This window comes from Carassius carassius, chromosome 8 (assembly GCF_963082965.1).
Source record: "Carassius carassius chromosome 8, fCarCar2.1, whole genome shotgun sequence".
NCBI classification, from domain to species: Eukaryota; Metazoa; Chordata; class Actinopteri; order Cypriniformes; family Cyprinidae; genus Carassius; species Carassius carassius.
Window position 1 is genome coordinate 33525745 of NC_081762.1, and position 11700 is coordinate 33537444.

The 11700-nt window shown below is 38.0% G+C and overlaps 1 protein-coding gene across 1 annotated transcript in view; it reads left to right on the forward strand.

Moving 5' to 3' along the window:
• LOC132144815 (E3 ubiquitin-protein ligase RING2-A-like) overlaps positions 1-2833 on the forward strand; it is a 9862-nt gene extending 7029 nt beyond the window's left edge. The window contains exons 5-7 of the mRNA XM_059555385.1: positions 196-438; positions 2239-2404; positions 2478-2833. Of these exons, the coding sequence (XP_059411368.1) occupies positions 196-438; positions 2239-2404; positions 2478-2633 (565 nt within the window). The 3' untranslated portion in view covers positions 2634-2833. The remainder of the gene's footprint in view (positions 1-195; positions 439-2238; positions 2405-2477) is intronic.
• Positions 2834-11700: the final 8867 nt, after the last annotated feature.

Sequence of the window (11700 nt, forward strand, 5' to 3'; positions counted from 1 at the left end):
CTGATGTTAGGTTGTAGTGTTAGAGTGTTTGTTTGCCAGTGTTATGAAAGAATGACATTAATGAAGTGTTGTGAAATGAGCTGCTGTGTCACACTGAAAGATGGTTAGGAGGAGAGGTGAGTTTAGTATTGAGAAGTGTGTTGTAGTTCTTCAGAGGTGAAGTGGGTATGAGTGTTTCTCTGTGGTGTGTCTCAGAGCTCAGCGTGTGCGTAAGCTGCATCCGGAGAGCGAGAACGCCACGCTCAGCGGCGGTGAGGACGAGGTCTCTCAGGACACCAGCTGTGCTGCGGAGCCGGGCCCCAGCCGCACCAGAAGAGCGTCTGATGACTCCGGGGCCGAGGCTCCTGCTCCTGCTCCTGCGCCGCAGCGCTCCGAGATCGAGCTCATATTCTGCCCTCATCCCCTGCTGGTCAGCCGCCAGCAGTACAGCCAGACACGGTACAGCAGGCTTCCTCACAAACCTGCCCTTAAAGGGTGCTCGGCTGCTTTTACTCTAGGATTGGCTGTGTTTATGGAGTGCAGTGTAACATTTCTTCATGCTTCAACTTCAACATTTGTTCTAAGCCACTGTCTCCATTGTTTTTTGAACGGACTTCCTGTTTCTATGAAACCACTTCCTCCTAAATACAGCTCAGATTGGTTCGCTGGCCCAGTGTATTGTGATTCGAAACATCATGACCCTTACTATGACAGGCAATGGACTCCTCTCACTAGACTGTGATGACACGTTTAACGGTCATCAGCATCGTAAATCCTGTTCAGAAATGAGTTTTTAAAAATCTATGTACATTTATAACAGTACACTTTGTATTATATCACCTTTGCATCAAAAAAAACCTAAAAAAAACTAGTTGACACCAATGTGAGGGTGTTTCTAATGTAGCATCTATGAGAGGAACGGTACTTTTAACATCGTTCTCTCTTCTGACTGACGTTATCAGACTCTTTTAAAAGTCATGAAAACACTTCGGGGAGTTTTCTTTTGCTATTTGAGCAAATGGGAATACAAAACATTTATGTGTGGTACTCTCCCATTCACTGCTCTTGAATATAACCCAACTATGACAAATTCAGCATCATAGCTTTGCAGATATTGTTTATGCTTAAACAGCAACATTGCACACAAACTAAAGTTAACCAAAAAAAGGGAAATCACAATCAACCACCCCTTTTAAATCAGAGCAGAAAGTGTCAAATATATTGAGAGCCAAGGCATTAAATGTTGCCTGCACTGCAAAACCTGAATATTTTCCTCAATATTTTTGTTTTCCAATAAAAAAAGAAATAAAATCTAGACATCCTTAAATCAAGACATGTTTAATTGTGATGCAAAATGAAGTTTCTGACAAAACTGAGTTAATATCTGCCAGTAGGGAATGAAAACTTGTTTTACCTTTGAATTAAGTTGATATTTTTTGGTATACATCTTATTTGATTTCATTTTGCTTCTCCAGTAAATGTCTTGATTTTAAAATCTGGTGGTTGGACACAGAGCTATTCAAGTTTGCTTTTCTTATTTTATTTTCTTCTTTTCTATTCGATTTTCTTCATTTGGTCTTTAAAAAGGCCTCAGAAAGTTAGCTTCACAAACCCTGCATGTTCAAACTGTGACTGAGGAACAAACACTGTCCTTCAGTGCCGTGGATCATAGTAATGTTGAAATACTCAAACTCTAGATGGTGCAGTCTGATCTGACTCAGTATGACATAATGACATCATCATCACATCACCTCTGATTGGTTCTCTCCTGTATCTGTAGCCAATGAGCTCGCTGCTCAACATTCAAATGCTTGGCTTAAATAATTGGCAAAAACTTGCTTGTGGGAGAAGTGTGCAGCGCACCCCAGAAGCCCTCCACCCTCCCCAGCTCCACCTGTGTAGATCTGCTATGTATGCTAAGGGGTGTTATTTATGTCATAAGTGCAGCAGCAGTATTTCCTACATGCTCACAGCAGCGTAGCACATGGTTTCAAACTTGTTCCTGGGGACCCACAGCTGATTCAGATCATCAGCTCATCAGGAAACAGCTCCATGAACTCGAGACCAAGCTGTGTGTCCCGAGGAACAGGATTGAGAACCACTGGTCTAGCACAACGACATTACCATCCCAATCCCTCCGAGAGCTGGCTCTACCCAGACTTCCACTTTAAGGCCAGGATGAGATCTTTTCTCCAGAACATGATTTACCACGCATCGGTCACATGTAATCGTGTGTACCTTTCTCCCTTCTGCTCGCAGATATGTCAAAACCACAGCCAAAGCCACGGTGGACCACCTGTCGAAGTACCTGGCTCTGCGCGTGGCTCTGGAGGAGGGCTCGAGCGGCACGCCGGAGGGAGCTCTGCGGGACGTCAGCGAGAAGCAGTTCACCATCTACATCAGCACAGCAGCGGGACAGTTCACCGTGAGTCCGAGCGCTGCTGCGGTCAGAGCAATCCCAGCTGCCTCGGCCTGTCCTCACCCTCTCTGTCTTTCAGACTCTGAACGGCTCGCTGACGCTGGAGCTGGTCAACCAGAAGTTCTGGAAGCTCTGCAAGCCTCTGGAGCTCTTCTACGCCCCGACAGACCAGAGCCAGACGCCTCCGCTGCCACAGGTGGACGACGAAAGCCCCGCACAATCAGCTCTGGCCTGACAGACTCTTTGTGTCCTGCTCTACTGAGGTCAGCTCAGGTCCAGTCGGTCCTCAGTGAAGCCCAGGCCCAGTTAAAGGAATACTTCACCCAAAAATAAAAGTTCTGTCATTATTTACTCACCCTCATATCGTTTCAAACCAGTAAGATCTTCGTTTAACTTCGTAATACAAATGAAGATATTTTTGATGAAATCCGAGAGCTCTGATCCTCCATAGACAGCAATGCAGTGCAATGTTCCCAGGTCCAGAAACATAGTAAGACATCTTTAAAATAGTCCATGTGCGTCAGGGGTTCAAGCCACGAGAATACTTTTTGTGCACAAAGAAAACAAATATAATTTATTCAACAAATCTTCTCCCCGAGTTACTGTCTTCCTCTGTATTGGAGAGTATACACACACTTTCTAATTACATTCTGGGGTACTCTCCAAAAAGTACTTACATTGTAAATACATGATGTGTTTTCTAGTCTAAAATGAGCTTGCTATGGAGCCGAACATGTGCTAATGTCTCCTTTACTACTTAGTTACCAAAAATGTGAAGCACATGGCTAAGAATTTTTAATTTTACTGGTTGAGGGGGGGATGTCATTTGACATCACAAAAAAAAAAATGTTGTTGGTTGAACATTGATATTGTATTTTAAATGCATTTTTCTTAGCGTCGTTTATAAATGACGGATTTTAAAGAGTAGTGTTGAAAATCTAAATGTGTAATGAATCTGTATGTTGTGAATGTGTCCCGTCAGGTAAGAGTTCCTCACACCCCTTCATGTGATCTCTGTGGGTTTGGGAGAGGTCCTCTGCAGCTCATACTAGTGACATAATACCATGTGTACAGATTTAAGAGAAGTCTGTATGCAAACATCTACAGATTCTCAGCAACAGTCGTGCTTCGGTGTTGTTTTCTGTGCTTGTTCGATCACAGTTTATTTCATTTACTCGTTCAGTGATGTATATGCTTGTTTTCACCATCACTTCACTTTGCTCCTGGCTCTTGGGTTGACCGAAGACGAGATGAGCTGCTGTAATCTAACCGTGAGCTACTGTTTAAACAGAAGTGACTGCAATAATCATGAGACTAGTTATTATTTCAATCTATTGACAAGCCTAATATTAAGCTCATAACTTCAGTTTGAACCAAATAGCCCAGGCTACTTCTGGTTAGAAATGACAGAGAAATGGACACCTTCATAGGAATGTGTGTGTGTTTTAAAGGGGTTCACATTCATGAATCTGAATTGAATGGAAGCTTGTTTCCACCACAAAAGAAAAAAGAAAGGGAATTGCACCCCCCCCCCCCCCCCCTCACAGTTCTGAGAATAAAGTGTCAATTACACTCACAATTAGTTCTTTTGTTTTGATAACAAAAAACAATTGTGAGGAGAAACAGAAAGTCACAGTTATGTTTTTTTATCCAGTGGTGGAAACAAGCTCCCATAGAATTGAAGTCAGAGGAACAGAAGTGACCCAGAGTTCAGGGGAATAGCTGTATGTACTGGTTAAAATGGTCTTTTTCATTGTTACTTCCCAAACTAGTTTTTGTACATATGCACCCATGTCTTATTGTATCTTTTTCATTAATAAAGATGAACACATTTATACTGGACTACCAGACCGTAGAACTGGACACATCTTGATGACGCTCTTAACCCTCTGGGGTCGTTGGTTCTTTCAGACCGAGAAAAATAACAACTAAAGTTTGGAAATCGCTACTTCCTCAGGATTGTCTGAAACTCCACCAGACAGCAACTATTACGTTAACATTTCTCGTATGATGCTTTAGAAATATATTCGCAGTGTCATTACACACCTTGACACAAAAACATAATTCATAATTAATGTGATTTAATATAGAATTATGAAGCACTAATAGGTCCAAACACAACTCTGGTCACAATGTTGAGATCTATAAAAAATAAGCCAATCGAATTACTATTTGACAATTTCAAATGGAATTTTTTAATATACGTTAATTTATAGTATCTTACTGTGTGTTTTTTTTTTTTTACTGTTACTGATCATTTTTATGATTTTTTTTTTTACTAAAAGTGTCTGTCCCACACTTTTGAGTCCTTACTGCAGCAATGAAAAAAAGGCTTTTATTATGACATTTATCAAAGACAAACAAGTTTAGTTTCGTTTAGTTTCTATGAAAGCAGAGTTTAGCAACAGAGCACATTGCTGACAGACTGGGCCACCTCACTCACAAGATCCCACCAAAAAGGGAAATATAATCTTTGTTGTGTTAGTATTTATTGTGTGTTCTTATCGTAGATCTTACAACCCGAATTCCGGAAAAGTTGGGACGTTTTTTAAATTTTAATAAAATGAAAACTGAAGGAATTTCAAATCACATGAGCCAATATTTTATTCACAATAGAACATAGATAACGTAGCAAATGTTTAAACTGAGAAATTTTACACTTTTATCCACTTAATTAGCTCATTTAAAATTTAATGCCTGCTACAGGTCTCAAAAAAGTTGGCAAAAGCAGTTTTGAAAAGATTCAGCTGGGAGAACATCTAGTGATTAATTAAGTTAATTGATATCAGGTCTGTAACATGATTAGCTATAAAAGCTTTGTCTTAGAGAAGCAGAGTCTCTCAGAAGTAAAGATGGGCAGAGACTCTCCAATCTGTGAAAGACTGCGTAAAAAAATTGTGGAAAACTTTAAAAACAATGTTCCTCAACGTCAAATTGCAAAGGCTTTGCAAATCTCATCATCTACAGTGCATAACATCATCAAAAGATTCAGAGAAACTGGAGAAATCTCTGTGCGTAAGGGACAAGGCCGGAGACCTTTATTGGATGCCCGTGGTCTTCGGGCTCTCAGACGACACTTCATCACTCATCGGCATGATTGTGTCAATGACATTACTAAATGGGCCCAGGAATACTTTCAGAAACCACTGTCGGTAAACACAATCCGCCGTGCCATCAGCAGATGCCAACTAAAGCTCTATCATGCAAAAAGGAAGCCATATGTGAACATGGTCCAGAAGCGCCGTCGTGTCCTGTGGGCCAAGGCTCATTTAAAATGGACTATTTCAAAGTGGAATAGTGTTTTATGGTCAGACGAGTCCAAATTTGACATTCTTGTTGGAAATCACGGACGCCGTGTCCTCCGGGCTAAAGAGGAGGGAGACCTTCCAGCATGTTATCAGCGTTCAGTTCAAAAGCCAGCATCTCTGATGGTATGGGGGTGCATAAGTGCATACGGTATGGGCAGTTGCATGTTTTGGAAGGCTCTGTGAATGCTGAAAGGTATATAAAGGTTTTAGAGCAACATATGCTTCCCTCCAAACAACGTCTATTTCAGGGAAGGCCTTGTTTATTTCAGCAGGACAATGCAAAACCACATACTGCAGCTATAACAACAGCATGGCTTCGTCGTAGAAGAGTCCGGGTGCTAACCTGGCCTGCCTGCAGTCCAGATCTTTCACCTATAGAGAACATTTGGCGCATCATTAAACGAAAAATACGTCAAAGACGACCACGAACTCTTCAGCAGCTGGAAATCTATATAAGGCAAGAATGGGACCAAATTCCAACAGCAAAACTCCAGCAACTCATAGCCTCAATGCCCAGACGTCTTCAAACTGTTTTGAAAAGAAAAGGAGATGCTACACCATGGTAAACATGCCCCGTCCCAACTATTTTGAGACCTGTAGCAGAAATCAAAATTGAAATGAGCTCATTTTGTGCATAAAATTGTAAACTTTCTCAGTTTAAACATTTGCTATGTTATCTATGTTCTATTGTGAATAAAATATTGGCTCATGTGATTTGAAAGTCTTTTAGTTTTCATTTTATTAAAATGTAAAAAACGTCCCAACTTTTCCAGAATTCGGGTTGTAGTAATTCTGTACATTTTAACAATAGAAGTATATAACGGTTTAATTCATGTAGAGTGGTGTGAAAAAGTGTTGGCCCCTTTCCTGATTTCTTATTGTTTTGCATGTTTGTCACACTTTAATATTTCAGATCAAACTAATTTAAATATCAGTCAAAGATAACCACAAGTGAACACAACATGCAGTTTTTAAATTAAGGTTTTTATTATTAAGGGGAAACAAAATCAAAAACTACATGGCCCTGTGTGGAGAAGAGTTTGCCCCCTAAACTGTTTGGGCCACCCTCAGCAGCAAAAACTGCAATCAAGCGTTTGCGATAACTTGCAGTTAATGGAATGAACTTAATGGAATACACACCTTCCAAAAAGTTCAACTTTTGTCTTGTCAGTCCACAGAGTATTTTCCCAAAAGTCTTGGGGATCATCAAGATGTTTTCTGGCAGAACTGAGACGAGTCTTTATGTTCTTTTTGCTCAGCAGCAGTTTTCGTCTTGGAGCTCATGCAGACCATTTTTGCCCAGTCTCTTTCTTATGGTGGGCTCATGAACCCTGACCTTAACTGAGGCAAGTGAGGCCTGCGGTTCTCCGGATGTTGTTGTGGGGTCTTCTGTGACCTCTTGGATGAGTCGTCGCTGTGCTCTTGGGGTAATTTTGGTCAGCTGGCCAATCCTGGGAAGGTTCTCCACGTTCCAGACTGATAGATCTCAATTACTTTTTCTCATTTGTTTCTGATTTTTGAATCTCGGCATGATGTCTAGCTTTTGAGGATCTCTTGGTCAGGCAGGTCCTATTTAAGAGATTTCTTGATTGTGAATAGATGTGGCAGTAATGAGGCCTGGGTGCAGTGGTGTAATGTAACGAGGTAAAAATACTTGTTACTACTTATCAAATAGGCTAAATCATCAAATCACACACAGAGTGCACACACATTGATTTATTAGTCTATTAAAACTCAATATTCCAGGCTTTCTAAATTGTAGACGGCAAAAATGCTTCTGTATGATTTTTATATTTAATGTAGGCCTTGTTAACTTAATCTATACCACACAAAGAGTACAGTTTTTCTGCAGATGTATGAACACATTTAATAATCAGTTGCTCCAGAGGAGTGCAACCTCTGACATAAATAGCAATTGTAAGTCGCTTTGGATAAAAGCGTCAGCTAAATGAATAAATGTAAATGTAATCATTTGATACAAGTTCAGTAAAGCAATAAGTGACTTACATTTTAGACATAATATATATATATATTTTTTTTTGCCAACAAAAATAGTTCCAGACAAAGATCACAGCACTGCTTTTATCTCTAAGCAATGGACAGTGTTTACTCATCGAATGAATCAGCTTTTTGAACGAATCGTTTGAATAAATGATTCAGTAAAAACAACAAAACATACAGCCTTTTTATACATCTGTATCTGCAGTTTAAATGAATCCATGTCCCCTAGATTGTGTAAATCAAAATGCTATTTCAGATGCAGATTCCAGAAATGTTTTCTTATGTTGGAATTAAAGACACTACAGATAAAGTGCTTCTTATTCTTACCCAAAAATACAAAATGGAAGTATGAACATTTATTTATTTGCTTCTTTTTTATTTTGCATTTACTTGTGCTTTCATTTTTAATACTTAAGTTCCTTTAAAATTTAAAAAATACCTTTTGTACTTAAGTACAATAAATATCACATACTTTAAGACTTTTACTCAAATAATATTCTAAGTGATGACTTCAACTTCTACCAAAGTCAATTGGTAAATATTTAAATTTGTTTGATGATCTGAAACATTCAAGTGTGAAAAACATGCAAAAATAAATAAATAAAAATAAAATCAGGAAAGGGCCAACACTTTTGCACACCACTGTATATATTTTTTCATATTTATATTAGCAAAAAAAATAAATAAATTATAATAATTATAGATATCTATATATGCCTGGGTGTGTCTTAGGCTGGCTACAATAAAAGGCCACTCTAAAATGTGTTTTATCAAACAGCACAATGCCACATGTCGCAAATTTTGAGGGAGCGTGAAATTGCTATGCTGACTGCAGGAATGTCCAAGAGCTGTTGCCCCTGAATTGACTGTTAATTTCTCTACCATAAGCCATCACAAAAGGCGTTTCAGAGAATACATCCAAGCAGCCTCACAACTGCAGACCACGTGTCACAACACAATTCCTGGTTAGTAATAGTATTCTATCTGTTTTTCTGGCTTTCGAAAAAATCATAGTACTACCACTGCTACTATGAAAGTACTTAATGACATAATCAGTGCTTTAGATGATCATAAATCATGTGCTGCGTTGTTTATTGATTTAACAAAAGCCTTTGATACAGTCAATCATGCTATCTTATTATCACGGTTGGCATGCATTGGCCTATCTGATGCTGCTATTGGTTGGGTCAGTAGCTACTTCAATAACAGATGTCAACGCAGGGTTTTCTACGAAAACACTGTATAACTGATATAGGCTAATTTGTTTTTATTTATTTATTTCTCCTTTTTATTCAAAACAATTCCAAACATGCTTAATATATCTGGAAATATCTCGTTTCTCAAATATGTGTAGGTAAACGCGTTTTGCACCTTTATAGATTGTTATTTGATCAATATATGGAAATGTAGTGTAATCTATTAACTACACATAAAAACCCGACTTTTTACTTAAGTGCCATATCATGCCATAAAATATTTTTAATACGAATGAATTTGCATTTAATGTAAATTTTAATAACAATAATTTAAGTTACTTATTTTAACACTTTCATTTTACAGAGAGTAAAGAACATTTACATTATCAAAAAACATTTTCATTCAGTCTAGCCAGAGTTCAGGCACTCTCAAAAACTCCCATTGAAATCACTGAAGCACTTTACATTATGAAACGAATATCTTACTTACATTCGTACGCACATCTGCACTTTTTGTTGTTTCTGATGAGAGAATTCGCTAAATAATTCAGTCAGCGAGCAAGTGAACAAAACACTGCGTTTCAGTGATGACTCTTCTGGACGTCTCTGATTGGCCATTGCATCCATAAGCGCAACAGAATAGTTTCTGATTGGTTATCATGAAGCGTTGTACAAACGCGTCTGTCTCTGGCTCAGCGCCAGCCAGCGAACGCAGATTTGAATTTAGCAGCTGATGCTGTGCGCTGAACGATCTAATCACACCGCTGTGATTGTATCAAATATATAAAAAATAGTATTCGGCAATATTTTTATTTTTTGTTGTGTGGAAGCTGCATTTAAAATCCACTTGGCTCAGAAATCTGAGGGGGCACGTGCCCCCTCACTTCGAATGGGCATGACGCCTCTGTGTCAACGTGTACTTTTAAATGACTGTATGTCTGAGAAACTTACTGGAAACCGCAGGGCTCTATTTTGGGGCCTTTGCTGTTTACAGTATATATTAATAACCTTAGTGAAAATGTGATTAATGCAAAAAAGCATTTGTACGCTAATGATACCATTATTTATTGTTCTGAAAAATCACCTGATGAGACAATTTTAAGGCTACAAAAAGCATTTGAAAATATCCAGCTCAATCTACAGGCATTAAATTTAGTTTTAAATGATAAGAAAACGAAATACATGTTTTTTAATAGAACCCGTAAGCCTGGACCTTTCTTGCCTCAACTCCACACATTACAGGGCAGGCCAATAGAATTAGTTTGCTCATATAAATATCTGGGTTTTATATTAGAGGAAAACATGTGTTTTAATTTGCATATTAAACAGTTACTCGCTAAATTGAAAGTAAAGCTGGGTTTTTATTTCAGAAATCGTTCCTGCTTTACACAGAAAGCTAGGAAAAAGCTGGTTGAAGCTACGTTTTTGCCGGTTTTAGACTATTGGATTCTGTGTATCATTCAGCATTGAGATTTATAATGCATGCAAAGTACTCTGTTCATCACTGTGTACTATATGAAATGGTCGGTTGGTCCTCACTTAACACAAGAAGGTTCAAACATTGGTTGATCTTTGTGTATAAATCAATAACTGGACATACTCCTTCATATTTAACTACACTCTTAACACCTAGTAGATCTGAATACAAGCTAAGATCAAGTAGATAAATACTGTATGATGTTCCACAAATTAAAACCGAGTTTGGTAAAGCTGCTTTTAGTTATAGTGCTCCAACTTCATGGAATGAGTTGCAAAACCAGCTAAAACTGGAGGTTTTTATTTCACGTATTGAATTCAAGTCTTATCTGAATCAAATTTATGATGTTTGTGATTGTTTTAAATAGTGATTTTTTGTATATTTTAATATTTTATGTGCATCCCTGTCTTTTTTGTTGCTTGTTGTCTGTTAAAGTGTATCTTCTATGTGCTGCCTTCTTGGCCAGGGCTCACTTGTAAAAGAGATTGTAATCTCAATGTGATTTTCTTCCCTGGTAAAATAAAGGTAAATAAATAAATACACCAGCCCAGGACATGCACATCCAGCATCTTCACCTCCAAGATCATCTGAGACCATTCACCCGGACAGATGCTGCTACAATCGGTTTGCATAACCAAAGAAATTAGATACTGACTGGTTTTCGGATAATCAGCGCACAGTGAGGTGGATGGATTATCTTGGAAAAGGAGAAGTGCTCACTAATACAGATTTGTATTTTGTGTACATAGAAAAAATCTTAGATCTTTGAGTTCAGCTCATGAAAAATGGGGGCAAAAACAAAAGTGTTGCATTTATCATTTTTTTTAGTGTATGTTATCTTTAGTGTGTATGGAAACAATTGACATCTAAGGTTAACTGTCTAGATTGTACATGGCATGGAGAAAACACCATGAAATCCCATATTTTGTATGTATGTATATATATATATATATATATATATATATATATATATTATACCAGTATTTACAAAACTACTCAAAATGTAAAAAAGCTATTGAAATATATTACATTTTTATAGAAATTAAAAAAATAAAACGAAAAATGTATAGGACAGAGTTTAAAAGAAATAAAAAAGAAACATGTTCAAGATTAAAATCTAAATGACTCCATGCAATTGAGTTTACCTTTTTAAATGTATTACAGACTCTGATGGTTAAAATTGAAATTCACAGTTTATTTTATTTATTTATTTTATTTTGGAGAGTCAAAAGTGCCGGTAGTTGCAGACACATTCATACACCTGCAGCAACACCTGGCTCACCTGAAGGAACCTGTTCTTCTCATGGACTCCCTCAGAAA